Raw genomic sequence first — 26,388 nt, forward strand, 5'->3', positions numbered from 1 at the left:
AATGAAATATATGGGTCAAGTGAAATACCTTTCTAATGAGTCATAACAACAGAGTGGGTGTGTTCGGATAACAAATTTTTACTAAAAGTACTTGATGACAGACTTTTCAAGTGGATCTTATAAATGCATAACTTCAAAAACACTTCATTTTTTGTGTATGTTATCTAGGTTAATAAGTCTTCAACCTCTGAAAATTTTTAGTCTGCCCTTCCACGAAATATTTAATAAGAATTTTTTTTAAATATTTTTGAACTTTCGAAAATTCCCCCTGACAACTGATCAGACAATAGTTTTAAGTTGATCAAATGCATAAAAGTACATTATATGATGCTTAATAGCTAGGAGATGCATTTGTCTTTTAAAATACAACTGGCATATAATGATTGTAATGATGCTATGTGGATAAATTCATTGGTTTTCAAGAGCTAAATTGACAGCGCGTCATCACTACAATGGCTCCAATTTTTACGATTATAAAAATTAGGTGGCATAATGCGGAGATAATTTTGACGAAGTAGAATCCTGACTGACTCATTTGTTTATTTTACTCCTTTCAACACAACAGATTTCTTTTCTGATCTGAAAATAAAACAATCACTGACAAAGAATTGTTAAAACTATTTACATATAGTCTGCTGCATTGCTTTATGGATACTTTTCTCTTCTACTTTCATTTATTGTTTAACTGCATTGCAAGACATTGGCATGCTAAATTGCAAAGAGGGTATTAAGCTTTAATATTTCAGGAGGCTGACGATAATTATATCTTGTATACAGATACTTTTTGGTCTAAGAATTTTGTATGGCATATGTCTTGTGTCCTTGACCCTCGTGTTCATGGTATAATACCACATTAAAACTTTAAAAGCTTGATTTTTTTCATTATTAAAATAGGTTAACTATATTAAGTTCATAGAATCATTGCAAAGTGCACATGTCTGTCTGATCATCAAATCTTGATAGTCTATTATCTAAAGTTTAGCTTTTAGTGTTAAGATTAATTTCTCAATGACTAAATATAGGAAATCTTGATAGTCTATTATCTTAAGTTTAGCTTTTAGTGTTAAGATTAATTTCTCAATGACTATATATAGGAAATCTTGATAGTCTATTATCTAAAGTTAAGCTTTTAGTGTTAAGATTAATTTCTCAATGACTATATATAGGAAATCTTGATAGTCTATTATCTAAAGTTTAGCATTTAGTGTTAAGATTAATTTCTCAATGACTAACTATAGGAAATCTTGATAGTCTATTATCTAAAGTTTAGCTTTTAGTGTTAAGATTAATTTCTCAATGACTATATATAGGAAATCTTGATAGTCTATTATCTAAAGTTTAGCTTTTAGTGTTAAGATTAATTTCTCAATGACTAAATATAGGAAATCTTGATAGTCTATTATCTAAAGTTTAGCTTTTAGTGTTAAGATTAATTTCTCAATGACTAAATATAGGAAATCTTGATAGTCTATTATCTAAAGTTTAGCTTTTAGTGTTAAGATTAATTTCTCAATGACTAAATATAGGAAATCTTGATAGTCTATTATCTAAAGTTTAGCTTTTAGTGTTAAGATTAATTTCTCAATGACTATATATAGGAAATCTTGATAGTCTATTATCTAAAGTAAAGCTTTTAGTGTTAAGATTAATTTCTCAATGACTAAATATAGGAAATCTTGATAGTCTATTATCTAAAGTTTAGCTTTTAGTGTTCAGATTAATTTCTCAATGACTATATATAGGAAATCTTGATAGTCTATTATCTAAAGTTTAGCTTTTAGTGTTCAGATTAATTTCTCAATGACTATATATAGGAAATCTTGATAGTCTATTATCTAAAGTTTAGCTTTTAGCGTTCAGATTAATTTCTCAATGACTAAATATAGGAAGTCTTGATAGTCTATTATCTAAAGTTTAGCTTTTAGTGTTAAGATTAATTTCTCAATGACTATATATAGGAAATCTTGATAGTCTATTATCTAAAGTAAAGCTTTTAGTGTTAAGATTAATTTCTCAATGACTATATATAGGAAATCTTGATAGTCTATTATCTAAAGTTTAGCTTTTAGTGTTCAGATTAATTTCTCAATGACTATATATAGGAAATCTTGATAGTCTATTATCTAAAGTTTAGCTTTTAGCATTCAGATTAATTTCTCAATGACTATATATAGGAAATCTTGATAGTTTATTATCTAAAGTTTAGCTTTTAGTGGTAAGATTAATTTCTCAATGACTATATATAGGAAATCTTGATAGTTTATTATCGAAAGTTTGGCTTTTAGTGTCTCAAATACTATATATAGGAACTAGATACTACTACCTCTGATGTTAAACAACCTTCAATACTGATGAGGGTCTCATGCAGTCCGTATTTAAAAGGTTATTGATATTTAGTGTATAGAAAGATTGTAAAAATTAGAAACAACACTTATAAATTTCATGCATCTGAAGCGCTTTTCTGGATTTACCTTCACCAGGAATGCTCAAAGCCGAATATTTGAAAGCCAAAGATGTATAAAAACTGAAACAGTTGGAGAGCTATATGACCAAAGTGTACCTAAATATGATAGGTAAATCCATCTAACTTTGCCTGAGGGATTTGTAACCTTAGTTTCTTTAATATTTTATAGATTTTTAAACGGACAATTTAAGGAAAGTTTGTTATAAATAGTGTCAGTACCGAAGTAAGGTATACATGTCAGTCTGACAATGTTAATCTGACCTTAATCTATTTTTCATGGTTCATTGGTCATTTTGATGTTTTCCTGACTAGGTCAGTTTCTCAATCACTCTTACTAAAGGAGTAGGTCCGGTAAGGGCCGATTTTGGCCTCAAAATTCAAGTTCATCTGATGAAAGATTTTGGACACTTTTTAAACACTTAAGTGTCTACTTCAGTCGATTCAATCAGTTTATGTGAAAGATTTGAACTGATTTAGTCATTAAAGACGCTCAAATTCAAGCTTAAATATGAAAAATCTATCAAATATGCCATAATATGTCACTTTTCAGATGGTTTTTGTCAAAAATGAAAGTGGCCGCATCCGTGTTCATTCTCAACCTTTATATATGTTATGTATTATCATCAAATACAACTTACATTTAAATATTAAGAATGAACACAAATGCAGCCACTTCCATTTCAGACGGAAACCGTCTAAAAATTAACCAAAATGCTAAAATTTCGACGATTTCAGTAATTTAGCATGACTTAATGATGCTAGTACCCGATACATGTGCATTGTATTGTCAAAAACAGCCCATATTTATGTAACAGAAGTATTCTTCTTTCCAATAAATAGCTAAAAATTTACATTTTATCAATTTTGTAAAACTGCTATATTTTGGGGCCAAAAAGGGGTCTTACTGGGCCTACTCCTTTGGTGTATAGATTGATTATAAGGTTTAAATGTCAGTTTGATAGGTTTCATCTGACTTTGACCTCATTGTCCTGGTTCATTGGTCAAGGTTAAGTTTTCATGATCTCAGATACTGTTAGTAAAAGGTTAACTTTATTCAGAGTGAATATATAGAGTGATTTTTATGTGTGCTTCCTTCTTGGTGGTTAATCAGAACATGATTTGATTTTCTTGGCTCATAGGTCAACATAATAGTTAGGAGTAATGCCTTTGAAATATAGATAAAATGGAAAATCTATATTTTCAGCACTCTCACATCTGCATTTCTTATCAAAGATTTATTTCAAATTCCACTGTATCAACAAGGGACATCACTATTTTGTAGCAATCTTGTTTGTGGAAAGAGGTACTGGTTCTTTTTAAGAATGTGTGTTTTAATTTTTTGCAGTCAACACAAAATAAGGCATCCATTGTGTTTGTTGATAGAACATTGGACATAGGATCATCGTGTACACACCAGACAGAAACTTTGTTTGATAGAATTGCTAGTGTATTCCCAAGATTATCAGGCCATAACAATGATCTTCTAGTTGATATGTCATCACTATGTCATGTGCACAAGTAAGTAAAGTGATATGTCAGCACTTTGTCATGTATACAAGTAAATAAAGTGATATGTCATCACTATGTCATGTACACAAGTAAGTAAAGTGATATTTCACCACTGTCATAAACACAAGTAAGTAAAGTGATATGTCATCACTATGACATGTACACAAGTAAGTAAAGTATGATGTCAACCCTATGTCATGTACACAAGTAGGTAAAGTGATAGGTCATTACTATGTCATGAACACAAGTAGGTAAATTCATAGGTCATCACTATGTCATATACACAATTAAGTAAATTGATGTGTCATCACTATGTCATGTACACAAGTAAGTAGAGTCATAGGTTATTACTATGCCATGTACATAAGTAGGTAAAGTGATAGGTCATTACTATGTTATGTGCATAATTAAGTTAAGTGATAGGCCATTGCTATGTCATATACATAAGTAAGTAAAGTGATAGGTCATTACTATGTCATGTACACAGGTCATCACTATGTCATGAACACAAGTAAGTACAGTGATAGGTCATCACTATGCCATGTACTTAAGTAAGTTAAGCAAAATGTCATCACTATGTCATGTATGCAAGTAAGTACAGTGATTTGTTATAAAGTAAGTATACAAACATCTCAATACACATATATATATATCTCCAAGTGGAATGTAGTTTTCTTAGTTTTGCTTATATGTAGAAACAAGTGGATATCTCATATTACTAGTATTAGAAAAGATGCTCCCTAAAGCATATCAAATTCTACTTTGGTTACCATTTAGATGACATTTCAAATTATAAACTATAAGTATTTTTGAAGAGACAGTCCTTTTATCTGATTATTACATGTATGTTAATAGATAGACTATCATACTTTATTTGTTATTTTTTATTGTTTTATCATTTAAGTCACCATTGGAAGCTTCTTGTTTCTTTCAGGTAGAAACAAAGAGTTCAGTTGGAAACTATACAGCTTGATTATAAATCAAGTCTTTTATAATGACTAATTAAATCTGGGAACAATCTAGTTCTCACTTATTATTTAAAATTTATTTTCTTTAGTTGATAGTAGGATATGTAAATATTTCAGAGATGCCTCCTCCACTGTCTTGCCTGGGTGTTTAGCCTCATTTAATGGACAGAACCAACAGCATTTACAACCACTTCTAACAAATAAATTAAAGGTAAGTTTACTCAGTGTACAGACCTGTTTGTAGTCTGTCTGGTTAGATAAGCAGGTTTATAAGATAATGAGAAAAGTTACAGCTAGCAATACATACTTTTTAGATCTATGAAAACGTCACCGACTAATATTGATTTTTTTCCCCTATGTGTAGAAACATACAGAAGAAACACATATGAAGTGATTCAGAATAATAGTTTCAAAGACTTCCATGTTAGAAAACTGATTAATTTTTTTTTACTGTAAAAATAAAACACTAGCTAAGATACCTTTAAGGAAAACAGCAAATAAACAATGTACAGATATTGAATGATTTTGTGTAAACAAATTTTTGTTGTTGTTGTACCCAAGATTATATTATTAACTGCATATAGAGTGGTGGTTACAGTTTAGATGTAAGGGTCATACAATATACATGTAGCTATTGCATGAGAACATAGTCTAAATTATTTTGTTACTTCTTTCCAGAAAAAAATCTTTTTTGTTTATGCAACATTAGCCAAACAACTAAACGATTACATGTACAAGTAGGGGTCAACTTTTCACTTGGGACTTGTGATAAGCAAATTAAATGTAAACAGATTGTCAATAGAATACTATCAGTACAACAGTCCCAAAACTTTTGCAGGCAGCTGTCTTTTTAAAAGTTTATTCAAAAATAAGTTTTATTCTATTGTATTTTTGTGTCTCACAGTAGATTTAATGTGCTTCCATAAACAGAATGTATATTTTCCATTGCAACAACTTTCATTTACATGCAACTAAATTGATGATTTCATTGTATTTTCTGCAAATTGTGGATGTCTGTTGTTGGGACTAACAAGAAAACAACTTGTTGGCCTGGATCCACTATTATCTTCTTTGGCCAGTGTATCATAATTTGATAATAAAAGTACAAAAATGTGCATCATTTTCTACAATTTACAAAGGAAGGTTTGATGGAAGTAAACAGACAGTTGGTAGACACAGCTTCAAAAGAAAATTTACCATTAAAGCTTACAGGCAAACCTGGGCGAGTTACTGCAGATCAGTTAGAAAACACTCTTTCGCTTTTCAAGTGAGTTTATAGACCAGTTTACTAATGTTGAATAATAAATTGAATTATTAAAAAATTATGTTGGTAAAAAGTAACTATAGTGAATTTTTTTTCTTCAAATCATAATATCAGTTTGATAACTATATGTTAAGATTTAGGGTCAATACCAAGGCATCCAAAACGGTCATATATTCCGGACATTTGTATAATGTCCGGCAAAAGTCCGGCTGGGCAAAGCATGAAACGGTCATCTACTTTTTAGTTTTCAAGGCTTTCTTAAGAGACGGTCATTTTAACATAATTCACGATCTTTTTGACCCAACCTCTTGCCTTGAACAGCCACACATTTCCAGTCATAAAAGTGACATGATCATTAAGTACTATCAAAACAACCCCTACTTTAATACCTTCTTATTTTAATCAAGGTTAATTAGTTGTCGAACAGCTGAAATTTACCTGTTCAGGTGACAGGGAAACTATTTTGAACCGGACATTGATCGGTCTATTCAAAGTTATTTTCTTACATTTCAGCGGTTTGCATCTAATTAATTTAGTCAAAAAGATTTAAATTATCAGAAATACGTTTACAAATATGATTTGATGAAAAAATTAAAAAGGTGAAAATGAAAAATCGTCATAACCACGTTGTTTGAACCAGAGACATGTCTCTGTTTGAACTAGTACACATGTCATTGTCATTGATACCTTTATCTCACGTTTATTTCGAATATTTTCTTGAAGAAATAACGTAGAAAGAGCTACTTACTTTGCAAACGTACACGGAATTTACGTATCCGTCTCTGGTCCATGTTTTACCAGTGTCAAGATAACATTCGGTATCAGATTTAAAAACGAAAGTAAAGTTTTTGATAACGTTATTTTGCACAAATAAAGAGTCTAAGGCAGATATAAGTACACTGATGTTGCACATTTCGAATGATGCACTTCCAATTTAACAGTTTACGTCAGAACTTGGAATTTGAATCAAAGAAAGTTTAATATCGTTTTTTTAAATGTCAATCATTGGGATGGCCAACTTGGCAACTGAAAACCATAATTGCCTTTTGTTTATTTTGTCTTAAGGGATTAAAATCGGAATAATATATAAAATGTCCGGCTGGCTAAAAATAATTTTGGAAGCCCTGGTCAATACAAATCCTTTATTCCACTTTTGTATGCTTTATGTTTTCATTTGTAAATAAATGTAGCATTGTTTGGGGCTCTTCACACTGAAATCAAAAGAATCCTCTCATACTTTACCTAAATGTAATTTTATCAAATTATTCAAAAATTACAAGAATAAGTAAGCTTTTTTCAAGGATATGCAAAATTCACTTATTTTTATTTTGTTTGGTTATATAGGAGAAAACAAAGTTATGTGAAGAGAAATAATCAAAACAAATAAAATCATTAGTATAAATAAAGATTGATGCAGATTTATAACATTTTTGTCGAGCCTCCGACTTTTGTCAAAAAGCGAGACATAGCGATCCTACATTCCGTCAGCGTCGTCGTTGTCGTCGGCGGCGTCCACAAATATTCACTCTGTGGTTAAAGTTTTTGAAATTTTAATAACTTTCTTAAACTATCCTGGATTTCTACCAAACTTGGACAGAAGCTTGTTTATGATCATAAGATAATATCCAAAAGTTAATTTTGTAAAAAAAAAATTCCATTTTTTCCGTATTTTACTTATAAATGGACTTAGTTTTTCTGCCAGGAAACATTACATTCACTCTGTGGTTAAAGTTTTTGAAATTTTAATAACTTTCTTAAACTATCCTGGATTTCTACTAAACTTGGAAAGAAGCTTGTTTATGATCATAAGATAGTATCCAGAAGTAAATTTTGTAAAAAAAAAAATTCCATTTTTTCCGTATTTTATTTATAAATGGACTTAGTTTTTCTGCCAGGAAACATTACATTCACTCTGTGGTTAAAGTTTTTAAAATTTTAACAACTTCCTTAAACTATCTTGGATTTGTACCAAACTTGGACAGAAGCATGTTTATGATTAAAAGCTAGTATCTAGAAGGAAATTTTGTTAAAATTTTGTTCCATTTTTTCCGTATTTTACTTATAAATGGACTTAGTTTTTCTTCCAGTTAACATTACATACAGTCTGCAGTTTAAGTTTTTTAAACATTTATTAGATTCATAATCTATCCTGGATTTTTACCAAACTTGGACAGAAGCTACTTACAATGAAAAGATAGTATAGAGAGGAATATTTTTATTAATTTTTTTCCTCATTTTTGTTGAGTCTGCGATTAACAGCAAAAGTAGGCAAGACACTGGGTTCCGCGGAACCCTTACGAATTTTTATATTATATTTTGCATATTTCAGTAAAAATATTTACTGACAACAATATTAACAGACCCAGATCACCTTTAGTAATGGCTAATACAAAAGAGACACAAATGTGGTATTAACTCGAGTAAGAGACACAATGATGATAAACGTTATTACATTTATAAAATGACATTGAAAGATAAAATCACACAGGGAAGCTTCATTAATAACAAAATCCTTCTACTGAACAAAAATAACTTGGGGGGAAAATGAGCTTAGTGATGATTCATTTTATATTTTCAGGGGGAAATATGATATGATTCTGAAACACATCAATACGTTACAAGTTTCTATGGCAGTCTTCCAGTTGTTAAAAAGTCACAGACAACAACAATTAGACAATCTTTCAGGGATTGAGAAACTGTTAATACAGGGTTACAGTGATGAGACAGATCCTTTAGAAGAGATACACAGACTTGTTATCACAGAGACACAAAAGTCAACAACTGACAGGTTAAACACATTTTAATTTAACAAAATTTAATTAACTTTAGAACAAGGACTACCAAAGAAAATCCAAAAGTTTCTCTATGATATATCAAATTATCAAATGCTTGTTTACTAAGAATTTTGGTAACCTTTACTTACAACAATGTTGAAATAAAACTTCAATCAAGTCAGCTGTGTTCTCTTTAGTAGACAATCTCATTGAAATACAGATCCTGTGCTTGATTTAAAAGGATCTGACATTACTCTGTTTTTCTTCCTGTTCTGATAAATAGTATGTCAAGGCCACACCAATTTGATTAATAGTATTTTGGATTTTCCCGCTCCTGTTTTTGAGAAATTGACTTTTCAATAAAAAAATAATAATTACCGCTTCCGCAATTTTTTGGACCGCATGCCGCTCCAAATTTAGTTTCTCTTTGAAATTTTTTTTTCACATAGACGTTTTTCTTGTGCATATATTGCTCCGATCGATTCAAATGCACATGTGATGAATCGAATTGCAAATAAAAGGTCAAAAATCGGGATGCAAACATGTAGTTGTGTCAGCTCATTGCCGTTGAGAATTAGTTACTGAACACACAGTTATCTGAAATGCATCTAGTTTTATCTATGAAGACCTGTTCTAGGAGACAAATATTAAAAATCTGTCTTTAGATGACCACGATTATATCAATGTTCGTTAGAACCATCGTCATCCCTAATCATTGTTTCAACAGACATAGATCTGAATAAGTACTTTGCAAGACCAGGATATGGCATCAATGGCAACAGAAGAGAGGTGATGGAAAATTAGTCCAACGATGTGAGAGCAACCGAAGTTTTACAGCTCTCAATTGTCTTGGCACACACGAGATTATTTGGTAGTCTATTCCAATAAAACATTGTTCTTACAAAGAATGACTGTTTATGTGGAGGGTCTATATTGTTCAGATTTGCTACGTGGATTTTTGAAACACCGGCTGCTGTTATGTACAAATTTATCTACAATGTTTCTTATTTTATAGACCTATCTATCTTGGGTGAAATTAATATTAAATTTCCATGAATCTTAGAAAAATCACAGATTTATCTTATTTTGATGAAACCCCATGACAATATGCCCTTGTTAGTCTATTGGCATGCAAGCAGAACTCTTTGGTAAGGGAAAATTTAACAGTTCCAACTTTCGAGACCAAAGAGGTGGTATTGTGATTGGTATGCTCATAATAATTAGGGATGTGTAATTAGTTCAACCACTTCTAGTCAAGCTAAGAGTTTAAAACACATTGCAGCTTTTAAGAGCAAAAGGAAAGAGTATTTTGCTGTCAGAATAATGCATGTGAATGTGGTGACAGGTATATGTATTTTAAGGGAATATTTTAATACATTGAGATCTACATGCATAACAATATAACTATCTTACTCATGATGTTGTTGAAATATTCACCTCACTCATTATGTTGATCATTAGTAAGTATGGATAAATAGTTCCAAGTGGACATCAAGCAGCCAATAAACAATCATTACCATATATTAATATAATGAACACAATTATATCAAAAAATATTTAATATTTTCCAGGGGCATTTTTTAGATACATACATATATTTAAATTTATTCAACAAATGTCATTTACCTAATATAATTCCTCTTGTTAAACTGCATCTGCTATGCTTCCTTAATATATAAACATGCATGAATTTCAATGCAAATTCACGCAGACAAAGCTTATTTGACGAAAATAATCGAAATTAACTAAACCACAGCCAGACAAGAAAGTTGGTATGGTTCATGTGCCAATTCATCAAATTATATACATAAGAGCACGTTTCTTCTCCGTTTTCTATTAAGTAACCAAGTTTTAGCATGTACATAAATTCTAAATCGCACAATTTAAAAAAAAATTATACCACTCGCTTCACTTGTAGAGCACCCGCCTCATAAAATCTCATTTTCAAGAAAAAAATACAATAAAAAAAATTTCGCTCGCTCGCCCCATATTTTTTGGAGCTTTTGTCCGAAGAACTACAAATCAAATTGGTGTGGCCCAACGTATGAAATTTCTGCCTCTTAATTTTTGAAGGTGTGTAATTATCACAACAAAACTGGAAGATCCTGATAAGGTCTTCAAAGCAGAAAGTAAAACAGACTGGTGTCAGATTCTTGTAAGTGAATTGTGGACAAAGAATCTGTATTTTAATTGGTCTCTTCAGTGGAGTACATTTTAAAGCCAGGCTGATATATACATCAAGAAATAGCATCTAAAGAAAAAGTTTGTTAATTTTGTTTTTAATTCTGTATTTTACTGATAAATGGACTCCATTATACTTTTACACTAACAGCAGCAACCGCTGGTGTCACACAGGGTTCTGTGGATCCCTTTGCACTTTTTTATTATTTCAACATTGTTGGATTATATGTATACAGTAAAAGTACAGAATAGTCAAAGTAATGTTAAATTCAGAAAATAACATGTGACTAAATATTTATGGTATATATATATATATATATATATATATATATATAGACTAAAAGAATTGTAAAATATACAAATTACAAATACTATTATTATTTGAACTGTTTATTTACAGGTCCTGCACATTAGATGATATATTCTGTCTAATTATGTTTGTTTATTCTGTGTATGGGACCAGGATTGTGAGTGATAAAGAAGAACAAGTTAAGGTGAGAACTAACAGTTGACAAAACTCAATGCAGACTTGTTCTTCTGATATGTAAATTGACTTTTTCAAAAATTATTTTGGGCTCTTCAAAGCTAGGGTAAAATCAGCAAAATAGAACAAACATTATTCCTGAGAAATCTTGAAAAAAGGCCAATTTCTACTCTCATCAGAGAAATGATATATGAATACAAATGTAAACTCATTGCAGAATGAAGATGATGACTTGAAAAGTAGTGAAACATTGTCAGTACGAATTTGACAAATATCCAAAATAGGGTGGTTTCTCACAAATCCTATGAAGACTATTGTTATTGAATTCTATATATAGAGATGCCTAGCATGGCTTCCAAAAATTTTTGTCTTATCTCGATTTTGATCCCTTCAGACTAAGTAACAAAAGGCAGTCGTGATAATCAGTTGGGCATCATATAAACAATGATTGTAATAAAAACGATATTAAACTTGATTTTTTTATACAAATTTCATATACTGACATAAACTGTTAAATTGACAGTGCATCCTTCGAAGTTTGCCACATTAGCGTACCAATATCTGCCTGAGAATCTTTATTTGTGCAAAATTTCATTGTCAGAAACATTTGGTTTTAGAAGGCACATTTTCTTATACCCGATGTTGACTTGACAATGGTAAAACACGGATCAGAGACAGATAATTATGTAAAATTTGTATACGTTTACAAAGCACTTTTGAGTTTAAGTAGCTCTTTCAATGTTATTTCTTGTAAGAAAATACTTGAAATGAATGTAAGATAAAGGTATCAATGCTAATGCGCACAAGTGTACTGCTCAAATAACATGGTTCTGACAATTTTATGTTTAAAGCCATTACAACTATCCTTTTAAATTTTTTTTCAAATCATATTTATTTACATACTTTTGATAATCTAAATCTTTTTGACTAAATTCATTAGATGCAACCGCTGAAATATATGAAAATAACATTAAATAGACCAATCACTGTCCGGTACATATTAGTTTACCTGTCAGGTAAATTTCAACTCTTAGACAACTAATTAACCTCGATTGTTATGAGATGGTATTAAAGTAGGGTTTGTTTTGATAGTACTAATCCCCATGTCACTTTAATGACCGGAAATGTGGCTGTTTAAGACCAAAGTTAAGATTAGAAAGATCGCAAAAACTTCAATTTTTTTCTGAATTATGTTAAAATGTCAAACGCACATTAAATATCCGTTTCAGGTTCGGCACAACAAGTCATAAATATAATTTATCGGACAAGTCAGGACAATACCACCGTTTTGGAAGCCCTGATACCTAGTTTGTGTCATCTTTAACTCAAACAATTTTAATTAAATATTGAAATAATTTTGCTTCGTTATCTAACACTGATTGAAGATAAGCATAGATATGGAGTAATTTTTTTCTCCAGTTTTCAAGGGTGGAACTTAGGTATTTTTGGCCTTTTAACTTTTATGATTTGACCATCACTGATGAGTCTATTGTAGACATATCGGCTGTTTGACCTACACAATTATAAGCCTGGTATCATTGAGTTTTTGTTCCTACATTTTGATTAGTATCAACTATGACAATTGACAACAAGAATGTGTCCATAGTACATGGATGCCCAACTCGCACTATCATTTTCTATGTTCAGTGGACCGCGAAATTGGGGTCAAAACTCTTATTTGGCATTAAAATTAGAAAGATCATATCATAGGGAACATGTGTACTAAGTTTCAAGTTGATTGGACTTCAACTTCATCAAAAACTACCTTGACCAAAAACTTTAACCAAAAACTTTAACCTGAAGCGGGACAGACAGACAGACGAACAAACGGACGGACGAACGAACAGACGGAAGGACGGACAGACCGAAAAACGTTATGCCCCTAGGCATAAAAAACTTTTGCTTGAGAACTTTCCAAGCTTTTTTACACTGAATGCTATTCTTCAAAATATCACCCTGTGGCACATGTCCTAATTTCTATGGTGGTAATTATAGACCATGTATGATATAAAAACTGCATTTATAGGTTTTAGGTTTTCTACATGTAGATATTATAAAATGTTATAATTGAGTCACATTGATCAAGGTTAGCTTTTTCAGTTACAATAATATTTGTATAAAACAAGAATAAAAAATAGAAGTAATCATGTTTTAGGCTGTTTTGGTGAAGTATATTTTGAAAGAGAAGAATGCGTTGCCACCATTGACCCAGCAGATTGGTTTGTTAATGCTTTATGTCTAATATTTAATGTTGAGCAAATATTTCTCATAGTAAGATGAATGTTAATGGGGTTTGGAGGTTTGAAAAGTTATTATACTCCCACTTAGTGTGGACTATATTGCCTGTATGTTCTTTCATCCAACACATGTTTTTATCACACATGTCTTAGAAACCACCAATCAAAATGACTTCATATTTTGTCACCAGCTTGACAGTGATCAGTTGTAATGTGTGATCTGTCAGATACCTATACTGATCAGAATAACTTCATATTTGATCAGCAGCTCAACATTGATGACTTGTAATGGGTTTGTGCTTTTCTGATCTGTCAGACACATACTTCCTGTTTCCAGCTACTTTGAATAACAAGTGGGGGGTGCCTAGCATGACAACACACATATTCTTGTTTGTTTTACTTAATCAACTCTTTAAATTTTCAACTTATATTAAAGGGGAAATAATTTTCATCAATGTTCTCTTTTTGCCATGAAAATTTAACTACAATTTGTTCCTCATGCTTCATAAAGGATTTTTAATCAATATTTCTCATATATAATTTTGCAAATAGATACAAATAACTTCATGAGAAAAGCTTTTAAATTTGAAACAGCTGGTTGTATTTGTAAAAACACAAGTGACAAAACAACAGTAAGCTATAAAATAGCACATATTTGTTTTGACTTGATTTTATTTGTGATTTACAGTTGGTGATACAATAAATGAAGAAGTAGTAACAGCCATCATTGATGATGCTTGGCAGAAGTTCATAGCTATATCATCTGCAAGGGACAACCTTAAACAATTCAGGTAAACATTTTTTTTTCTGATAGCAAGGAAAAGTAAAAATAACTTTGCTCATTATTTATACCATTTATTAGCAAGACTTGATAACTTTGCTTATTATACCATTGTAGTTGTCCAGAAAGTATTATTAAATCGTTGGAATCATCACTTCCATATAAAAATAATCTCTGGAGTTATTGCAGGAATGAAAATTCCCAAGTAAACAGCCACAGAATTACATATAGAGCTCAGTTTCATATTAGCAACACAGTCTGCCAGACTTGCTCACCATGAATTGAAATGAAAACAACTGCATGAACCCTTTACAGCACAGGGTATCTCAAAATTACTTTCAGCTCTAACAATGATGGTGTTCCAATATAAATTCATGTCAAATTTCGCAACCACAATTACCTACATGGCTTAACAATGATGTTTGGCTTACTTCAATTAATTCTAAATTCCAAGTTTTTAACCATAGCTATATACTGATTCTACATAAAAGGCTAGAAATGGAATGGAGGTTGGTCAGAAATTTACATAATAATACATTAGTGATTTGTTTTGGACTAAACAATGTATTTTGATTCCCTTTTGAATAAGAGATGAATCTTGGAAAAAGTTCTATCTAACAACCCCCCTTCTCAAATTTTGTCGAGCCTGCGACTTTTTTGTCGCAGAAAGCTTGACATAGAGATAGTGATTAGGCGGTGGCAACGGCGTTAGCTAACTTCTTAAAAGCTTAATATTTCAGAGGGTAGAAGACCTTGATGCTTCATACTTTGTATATGGATGCCTTATGATGTGAAGTTTCCGTCTGTCATATGTCCATTGTCCTTGACCTCATTTTCATGGTTCAGTGACTACTTGAAAAAAAGTTAAGATGTTTTGTTATGTTAATTTCTCTCTTATTATGAGTAATAGGATAACTAGATTTGGTATGTGCATACCTTGCAAGGTCCTCATGCCTGTCAGACAATTTTCACTTGACCTTGACCTCATTTCATGGATCAGTGAACAAGGTTAAGTTTTCGTGGTCAAGTCCATTTCTCAAATACTATAAGCAATAGGTCTACTATATTTGGTGTATGTAATGATTGTAAGGTGTACATGTGCAACTGGCAGGTGTCATCTGACCTGGACCTCATTTTCATGGTTCAGTGGTAATAGTTTACTTTTTGTGTTTTGGTCTGTTTTTCTAATACTGTATGCAATAGCTTAACTATATTTGGTGTATGGAAATATTTTACGATGTACATGTCAGTCTGGCAGGTTTTATTTGACCTTGACCTCATTTTCATGGTTCATTGCTTATGTTAAGTTTTTGTGTTTTGGTCTGTTTATCTTAAACTTAAGGCAATAGGTCAACTATATTTGGTGTATGGAATGATTGTAAGGTGTATATGTCTGTCTGGCAGGTATCATCTGACTTTCACCTCATTTTCATGGTTCATTGGTCAATGTTCAGTTTTCCTGGTTAACTTTATTTCTTAGATACTATAAGCAATAGGTCAACTATATTTGATGCATGGAATGATTTTAAGGTGTACATGTCTGTCTGGCATAGTTCACAGTGGCGGATCGGGGGGGGGGGGGGTTTCCGGGGGTTGAAACCCCCCATTTTTTTTTTGACGATCAATGCATTTGAATGGGGACATATAGTTGGAACCCCCCATTTTTTTTTTGACGATCAATGCATTTGAATGGGGACATATAGTTGGAACCCCCCCTTTATCCTGGGTTAGGAACCCCCCCTATTATAAATGGCTGGATCCGCCCCTGGTTCATCTGACCTTGACTTCATTTTCATGGTTCATTGGTCAATATAGAATTTCCATGGTTTGGTCTGTTTCTTTTATACAATAGGTCATCTATACTCTGTGTATGGAATGATTGTATTATAGGTGTACATGTATTTCCAGCTTGGTTTATCTGACCTTGACCTCATTTTCTTGGATCATAAATGTTAATGTGATACTTGCAGTAAAACTTTATATGTAGGACTATCAACATAAAATCATTGGTCAGTATAGAAGGCGAGACAATTCAGCGTGTGCACTCTTGTTCATTAAAAGCCCTAAGTCTATAAGTAGATCATCTTCCCTTGCCAAGGGTTATGATCCGATCCCCTCCTCTTCAAACATGGCAGATCAAGTCAGTATTTCTGCATACAGCCTAGTGCCACCTAGTGATAGAAAGAAGGCATGCCCACCCTGACTACATCATACTTGACCAATCACAGCACTTGTACTCTTTAGTTCGGACTGGTTCGGAGGTGTAAAAATGACTAGTGTTGACAATTACGTAAAGCAGAAACCACATATATACTTTAACATTCCAACATCTACTCGAGGTACATATCCACAAGCTTCAATTAGTTGATTAAGAACTTCAAAAGTGTCATTAAATAATGCCCTATGTTTTGGGGGTAAAGATGTGTTGCACAATCTGCACGTGGCAATTTTTAATTTACATTTTCTATATTTACACATGACATCTTAAAGGCCTTTTCGATTGAATGCAGCTAGTTACAACTGCATCCAATGGAAATCATCACCTCGTGGATCACAAATTCTCACTTAATATGCCAAGGGTGAAGAGGAGGGGATTGGATCATAATCCTTGGCTAGGGAAGTTGTTAGTAGATCATATATGGTTGCTGACAGGGAGAGGGCCACAAAATAAATTAAAACAAGTAAAAGGTTGACTCTGCCAGCAGATGCTTCCTGAACCACACATTTATTGAGAGAAAACAAAAATGAGCACCATCTATAGTCTGTCTATTTCAAGGGTTCAAAATAGTATGCATGGACAAACAAAGAAGGCATGTACTATATTGGGTAATTTGTCACATGAGTAATGTGTTGCAATCAGTAATGGGATACTTAAGTTATTATAAAAAAAGAAATGTGACTAAATAAAGGCTATATGCTCCTGGGAGTATAAAAATTTGAATATCTAGAAACAGAATGCCAAATAAAAATATTCAAGAAAATTAAAATCCATATTTTAGAGATTTTCATCTAAAAAGGCACAATTTGAGGAATTTCATACTATTTACAGCTATTCTTAGCAAGTGTGACCTTGACTTTTTACCAAACTGACCTTTAAATAGATCGGCTGCTTTCCTTTTCTACTAATAACCCCTTGAATAAGTATGATTAAAATCCAACAATTGAACCTTATGAAATCACTCAGAAATGACAGATTGTACCATATATTTCTATATATCAATAGGCTCCTTCACCCTCCCTTTATCATCCATCTATACAAGTTGAATTGCAAACAAGCAAGTCAAAGAGAAACTCAAGTTACCATTTGGAATGTATTTGTCACATGTATTGATACAGACAGAACAATGGACAAAGTATCAATTGTATGCTTGTGAAAAATATTCAGGGAACATAATTAACCAGGGGTAGCAACAGGTGAAGATTGTTTTGTCCCAAAAATATCCCCCTGGCTCCCCTGAAAAGTAAATAATTGTCCTCATATGTAAGTGGATTTTTTATCTTTCCTACTAACTGTCTGTGGTCAGTTGTACTGTGTGGTATTGATTCCTGTTATACCTTGTATTAAGTAACTTTCTATATTACTGTTCTTTATTCTCGTTTTCATTGTAGTTCTGTATGTGAGGAAAGTGCTTTAGGACCATCACAGCTGATGCCATTACTTAAACAGCTGATAAATGTAATGTTTGATCCCAGCAAACCTGAACTTCCTGATGTTGAGCTGAAATCATCAGGATTTGGTGATCTTTTGAAGTCTGGCTTTGGGTGAGGACAACTTTACAAGCAATTATACAATATTATTTGGAACATGTAAGACTACTTCAGTGAAATGACAAAATGAAGTGAAATTATTCATTTTCTATTGTTTGGGGCAAAAATAAATTTGAAGATTGCAACCGAAAATATTAAGTGATTATGTTTTTAGGATCATTTCAAATTTTGTCTCTTTTACTCATGTCCTAGAAACACATAAATTTTGAAGATTTGATTAATGGAATTGTATCAACTTAAAAAAAAAAAGACATTTATTTTTATACGACCGCAAAAAATTTTGCGGTCATATATTAGTATCACGTCGTCGTTGGTGTCAGCATCGTCAGCGTCGTCTAAAGACATTTGGTTTCCGGACAATAACTTTAGTAAATGTAAATAGAAATCTATGAAATTTAAACACAAGGTTTATTACCACAAAAGGAAGGTTGGGATTGATTTTGGGGGTTATAGTCCTAACAGTTTAGGAATAAGGGGCCAAAAAGTGGCCCAAATAAGCATTTTTCTAGTTTCCAGACAATTACTTGTGGTAAGGTGTATGGATCTCTCTGAAATTATACCACAAGTTTCCATACCACAAAGGGATGGTTAGGATTGGCTTTGGGGGGTTATGGCTCAAACCATTTAGGAATTAGGGGTAAAAAAGGGGGGAAAACAAGGGTTTCCTGGTTAATGGACAATTAAAAAAAAGTACAATGTTAGTTTAGATTACCTCCCTTACTGCTTTTAAATTAAGTATAAAGAAATGTTGTATTGTCTTAAGGTGATTAGCTGTCAATTTATTTTTAGAAGTTACTATTTAAAAATGCTGATTGAGGAATATTTAATATATTAATTTTAGCCATGATTATGTATGTCATTTTCTATTTTAAGACTTTTATGATGTATTTAAATGGGTAATTATGGGAGGGGGGGGGTGAAAAAAAAAATGGGCCGAGGGGTAAAAAAGAAAATTGTGATAGGGGTACAATTTTTTTACATTTCAGATTTCAGAAATTAAAAAGATAATTTCTTCAAATATTTTTTTTTAAAAAGGGGGAGGGGATTTTTTTGGGGGGGGGGGGGGGGGGGGTGGTCAATTCGCAACAGGATAGTGTATTGCACAAAAGCAAAAAAAAGTGGGGTAAATTTTTTTTTTGGGGGGGGGGGGAGTCAATTTGCAACAGCATAGTGTATTGCACAAAAGCAAAAAATTGAATATAAATTCAAATCATATAACCAATTCTAAGTTCTTTGACTACAGTTATTCTGTGTCAGAAACCTATTATGTGTCAAATATTTAATTACAATCCAAATTCAGACCTGTATCAAGCGCGAATATTGTGTCCATTTTTGCCCCAACTGTTCAGGGTTAGACCTCTGCGGTTGTATCCAGCTGCGCTCAGCGAAGCAATTTATTTTGTTTTGTTAATCCCTGTTTGAAGTACAAAAAAAATTTTTTTTACATCCTACATTAAACAATAATATATTAGACATGGGAACAGAGAATAAAATCCATTCTTTTCTGCTCTTTTTACATCTAAAATGTGTAATATACATGATTCCATTCTCAATTTTATTATGATACATACAAGTGTTATATTATTAAACAATCATGTTTAAGTCCTTATTTTTTGCCAGTTTATGAATTGTTCACAGATTATTTCTTATGGATGTACTTCATCATGATTCATTTTTAGGCTAAATTGTGGAAAAAAAAATCCAGCAGTCCATCGCTTTTCAGTGCTATTTCAACATAATTTTTTTCTCGATTTTAAAAGTTTCCCTGAATAAGCCTTGATGATAACCTGTGATTGTCTGATTTTTAAGTTGCAATGATTACAAAGTTCTCAGTTTGACAATGATAGGAATAATTTTATAGGTATTATTGTTGCTAAACCAGCCAACAGCTGTTACGACTTTATAATTAGCTAGCTTCCTGTAGTTGCAAGCATGTTTTGACCATGATTTCCAAATTTGTACTGTTTTTTATTTCATTGTTAAAGCCAGTGTTCATCCTGTTGGTAGCTGCATTATGTGTTTTTAGTTATATAACATATGGTCTAGATAGGCAAAGCGGAGGTTTGCGCACACATTTTGTGCCTATACCCATTCAGACTATCAGGACCATGTGTTGTTCATAGTTGCTTGTCTTTGTTTGTTAATAGATATACGAAGATGTGGTATGAGTGCCAATGAGACAACTCTCCATCCAAGTCACAATTTGTAAAAGTAAACCATTATAGGTCAAAGTACGGCCTTCAACATGGAGCAATGGCTCACACCGAACAGCAAGCTATAAAGGTCCCCAAAAAAGATTTTTTATTTTTTTCACAGATTGTGTTGATAGACTGATTTTAGGCCACACCAATTTGATTAATAGTTCTTTGGATTTTCTCGCTCCTGTTTTTGAGAAATTAACTTTTCAATAAAAAAAATGAATTACCGCTTCCGCCAATATTTGATCCGCATGCCGCTCCAAAATTAGTTTCTCCTTGAAATTTTTTTTCACATAGACACTTTTCTGTTGAATATAATGCTCTTATCGTTTAAAATGCACGTATGATAAATGGATTTGTAAATAAAAGGTCAAAAATTGGAATGCCAACATGCAGTTGTGTCATTCATTGCCATGGACAAGTAGTTATTGAACACACAGTTATCCAAAATGCTTCTCGTTTTACCTTTAAAGACCTGTTCTAGGATGCAAAAATTAAAAATCTTTCGTTAGATGACTACAAACACATCAATATTTGTTAGAACCATCGTCACACCCATCCTTGTTTCAACAGGCATAGACCTATCTATCTTTTTGATGAAATGAATTGTAAATTCCCATGAACTTTTTAAAAAATCACAGAAGTATTTGATGTTACCCCATATCCCCTTGTTAGTCTTTTGGCATGCAAACAGAACTCTTCTTTTGTTGGGGGGAATTTTAAGAGTTCCAACGTTAACGAGACCAAGGTGATGCCGTATTGTGATTGGTATGCTCATAATAATTAGGGGTGTGTAATTGGTTTCAACCACTTCTAGTCAAGCTGAAGAGTATTAAATGCATTACAGCTTTTAGGAGCAAAAGGAAAGAGTATTTTGCTCAGTAAGAAAAAAGCATGTGAATAGGGTGACAGGTATTTTAAGGGAATATTTTAATACATTTGGATCCACATGTATATCAATATAACTATCTTACTCAGGATGTTGTTTTAGTACAAAGTACGAAATATTCACCTCACTTATTATTTTGATCCTAAATAGGCATAAATAGTTCCAACTGGATGTCAAGCAGCCAATAAATAAAGTTAACAGTAGTATACCACTGTTCGATAGTCATAATTCGATAAAGCAAATACAAATCTGGATAACAAACTAAAACCGAGGAAAACAACGGAACAACAGAAACACTGAACTACAACAATAAACAATCATTACCATACAATGAAAACAATTATCAAATATCTTTCAGGGGCATTTTTAGGATACATACACATAATTTAATTAAGCCCCTACAAACGAAGACGAAGGGGACTTTAGGTTTGCACTCTGTCTGTCTGTCTGTTTGTCTATCCTTCAGTCCGGCAAATCAGTTTTCAACACTTTTTTTCTTCGTGCTTGAAGATATTGATTTGATATTTGGTGTATTGCTTTATCATGACAAGTTACAGATCTAGTTCAAATTTTGTTCTGGTCTGACGATTTTGCGCTGAGTTATGGTCATGCTTGAAGATATTGACTTGATATTTGTTATATAGTTTACACCATGTTAAGTTATAGATCAAGTTAGCATTTTGTTCCAGTACAATGATTTTTTAACTGGTAGGGGACTATGTATTTCCAGGCAATACTCACAGAATGCTTGTTTTATTCAACATGTGTTATTTACCTAACTAACATACTTCCTCTTGTAAAACTGCATCTGCTATGTTTCCTAAATATATATATGGATTTGAATGAAAATTCACACAGACAAAGCTTACTTGAAGAAAATAACCAAAATTAACTATACCACAGTGAGACAAGTAAGTCTGATATGGAAAAGGCACCAATAAATCAAATGCATTAGAGCATCTGTTGCTCCTCGTTTTTCTATGAAATAACCCAGTTATAACATGTTCATAAATTGTACAACTTCTAAATCACACAATTTGAAAAAAAAATTATACTGCTTGCTTCACTTGTAGAGCACTCGCCTCAAAAAAACTCATTTTCAAGAAATGTATAAAAACAAAAAACATTCGCTCGCTTGCCCCATATTTTTTGGAGCTTTTGTCCAAAGAACTATTAATCAAATTGGTGTGGCCTAAACATTATTTTTGTATTTCTTTTGACAGATTATTTAGGACAGTGAGTAAACCACGCCCCAGTGACCATCCATTGCTAATCTTATTTGTTGTTGGAGGTGTAACTTCTACAGAATTAAAACAAATAAAAGACATGTGTTCATCACTAAAACTGACATCACAGGTAATACTTTGTGCTCATCACTAAAACTGACATCACAGGTAATACTTTGTGCTCATCACTAAAACTGACATCACAGGTAATACTTTGTGTTCATCACTAAAACTTACATCACAGGTAAGACTTTGTGTGCATCACTAAAACTGACATCACAGGTAAGACTTTGTGCTCATCACTTAAACTGACATCACAGCTACTATTTTGTGTGCATCACTAACACTGACATCACAGGTAATACTTTGTTGTGCATCACTAAAACTGACATCACAGGTACTACTTTGTGTACATCACTAAAATGACATCACAGGTACTACTTTGTGTGCATCACTAAAACTGACATCACAGGTAATTCTTCATGTGCATCACTAAAACTGACATCACAGGTAATACTTTTGTGTGCATCACTAAAACTGACATCACAGGTAATACTTTGGTGTGCATCACTAAAACTGACATCACAGGTACTACTATGTGTACATCACTAAAACTGACGTCACAGGTAATACTTTTGTGCGCATCTTTAAAACTGACATTACAGGTAATACTTTGTGTGCATCACTAAAACTGACATCAGAGGTAATACTTTGTGTGCACCCCTTAAACTTACATCACAAGTAATACTTTGTGTGCATCACTAAAACTGATATCACAGGTAATACTTTGTGTGCACCCCTAAAACTTACATCGAAGGTAATTCTTTGTGTGCATCACTAAAACTGACATCACAGGTAATACTTCATGTGCATTACTAAAACTTACATCACAGGTAATACTTTGTCAGCTGTATTTAGAATTCTTTTATTAAGGTATATATATACAAATGTCAATTTCCTATTGAATACTCTTCCTGAATATGTGTTAAATATGTGTGTTCTGATGGTAGACATTTGAAAGTCTCTGTTAAATTTATTTACAACTTTCTTAGACTCAGAGCAATTTAGAGCTTGACATTATTGAATAGAATAAGGGTATGGAAGCAGTCATATTTGCCATTTATGACTTGTTCTGAATGGGCAACAACTGAAATGTTTTTAAAGCTCTCAGTCAAAAAAATAATTTACCAGATCAGACATAATTTTAAACGCCCTTTTACCTTCGCAATTCTTATCTGATGATAAGACTACCATTCCTAATTGTAGGATAATCTACAGGGCCCTACACATTTAATGCCTCACAGGATATCAGGTTTATGCTCACTGATCATTTTTACCTGTGTTGACACCTGACAGCAGAAAATATTGACCAATTAAAAACGTTTTATTCAGCAAATGCTATCGATAATTAAGAAAAAAGAACTTTTCACATGCTAAACATGCTGATATTTACTGTGCATTATGCATGTATGCAAGTGTCCCCCTCTTACTACCCAGTATAAGATTAGACACATAATAGTAAATTGCCTGTTAATTTTATGCTGAATTAAATGAGTAAAACAATTATCATTCATATCAAATACTTTTAAAAGTATGATTCTGAAAAAACATTGATCAGAAAAATACCTGCATCGTAAATCTGAAAATCATTTGTGATTTATAATCAATTTGCAACTTCTGATTTAATCTTATTTTCTTAAAATCAAAAGTAGCATGGTTGATTCCTAAGGAATTGCAATTATAAGTCATTAAAATTATTGCACTTTTAGACTGATGTATTCCACAAATTATTCATAAAATGTTTTTTTTACAAAAACAGGATTGAAATTTCATACAGTTCATGCAACAAAACCTTTAATATAGATTCAATTATATTGTGACATTCTGTATGAATTCTTCAGCTTAAAAAAATGACCCAACATTCAAGTATTCAACAAATGACTGAAATTGCGCAAAATAAATTCTGGATTCTTGGTAGACGCCTGCTTTTGTTGCAGACTGTATTGTATGTTAACTTCTAGTTGTCTTGGTTAAAAGTCTCATTAATGTATACCCATATCTAGAATTTTATTTGTATCCTCTTTAATCCATTTTTCGACAAGGTTAAGGTCACAATTTATAGTTCATATTTTCAAATATACAAAGTGTTGTCTGGCTAAGAACTTATGAATGCCCTAAATGATATTAATGTTCTTGCTTGTTGCCAATTACCAGAGGGAATATCACAGGTAAAGATAGATATGTCCACAATGTCACAGATCTAGACTTTGACCAAATAAAAATACATTCATATATTGTTCACTTGAATGAGTAACATGATGGTTCCCACACCTGGAGCAGGAACTGCTGACTCTTCAGGAACCTCAATCAGAGTTCACCCTCAGTTTTGGTGGAGTTTGTGTGGGTCAATCTTTAGTTTTCTGTGTAGTATTTGTTATTGTTGTTTGTCTATTTGTTGAAATCTTGTTTGCCCATGGTAACTTGTTTTGAGCTCACCAGGCCCAAAGGGCCAAGTGAGCTTTTCTCATCACTTGGCGTCCGTTGTTGTCGTCCGTCGTCATCGTTAACTTTTTACATTTTGAACTTCTTCTAGAGAACCACTGAATGGAATGAAACCAAACATGGCATGAATGTTCCTTATGAGGTGTTGACCAAGTGTTGTTACTTTGTAGCTGATCCATCATTTAAGATGATATTAAACATGTAAAAACCAAATTTGGCCTCAATCATTATTAGGGTATCTGTTATGATTTTAATCTATTTTTACATGATTTCCAAAACAAAAGTAGAATCAGGTGAGTGACACAGGCTCTTGAGAGCCTCTAGTTATTGGAGTTATGATTTTTAATTGCCCCCTTTTGTGAGGGTAGGAATGTCCTTTACTGTCTGTCGTCAAACGGTCATTTTCAGCTACCGTTAGCATCAAATTGGTTAAAATTTTACAAATTGGTTAAAATTTTACCCTGATTCGTCAGAGGCTTCAAATAATTATCATTACCTTTATTTTTTTATCGTCTAAAAGAAAGTGTACATTTTATCGTCATGCACCAAAAATTACTGTTAACGTCATTTTGCCAGAATTTTTACCATTATTCGTCATGAAGGTCCCCCATTTCGACCCTCTTTTGTTAGTTCCCTATCGACAAAGTCGTTGGGGACTTTTGGTTTGCACTCTGTCGGTCTGTCCATCCATCAGTCCCGCATATCAGTTTTCCGCACTTTTTTTCTTCATGCTTGAAGTTATGGATTTGATATTTGGTGTATTGTTTTATCATGACAAGTTACAGATCAAGTTCGAATTTTGTTAGGGTTTGACGATTTTGTGCAGAGTTATGGTCCTTGAACTTAGAAAATTCATTCAAATAATCAGTTTTCCGCACTTTTTTTGGTCATGCTTGAAGATATTGATTTGATGATTGGTAAATAGTTTTATCATGACAACTTGACAAGTAACAGATCAAGTTCAAATTTTGTTAGGGTCTAATGATTTTGTGCAGAGTTATGGTCCTTGAACTTAGAAAATTCACTCAAATAATCAATTTTCCACATTTTTTTTTTTGTCATGATTGAAGATATTGACTTGATATTTGTTATATAGTTTACACCATGATAAGTTATAGATTAAGTTAGCAGTTTGTTCCAGTT

The 26,388-nt window shown here is 32.3% G+C and overlaps 1 protein-coding gene across 1 annotated transcript in view; it reads left to right on the forward strand.

Moving 5' to 3' along the window:
• LOC127728636 (sec1 family domain-containing protein 2-like) overlaps nt 1-26,388 on the forward strand; it is a 49,914-nt gene that overhangs the window by 23,231 nt on the left and 295 nt on the right. Inside the window, exons 7-15 of the mRNA XM_052236163.1 lie at nt 3,810-3,982; nt 5,059-5,152; nt 6,081-6,208; nt 8,784-8,993; nt 11,561-11,654; nt 13,800-13,863; nt 14,570-14,672; nt 18,272-18,424; nt 22,741-22,873. Coding sequence (XP_052092123.1) covers nt 3,810-3,982; nt 5,059-5,152; nt 6,081-6,208; nt 8,784-8,993; nt 11,561-11,654; nt 13,800-13,863; nt 14,570-14,672; nt 18,272-18,424; nt 22,741-22,873 — 1,152 coding nt within the window. The remainder of the gene's footprint in view (nt 1-3,809; nt 3,983-5,058; nt 5,153-6,080; nt 6,209-8,783; nt 8,994-11,560; nt 11,655-13,799; nt 13,864-14,569; nt 14,673-18,271; nt 18,425-22,740; nt 22,874-26,388) is intronic.

This window comes from Mytilus californianus, unplaced genomic scaffold (genome assembly GCF_021869535.1).
Source record: "Mytilus californianus isolate M0D057914Y unplaced genomic scaffold, xbMytCali1.0.p SCAF_2, whole genome shotgun sequence".
Taxonomy (NCBI): Eukaryota; Metazoa; Mollusca; class Bivalvia; order Mytilida; family Mytilidae; genus Mytilus; species Mytilus californianus.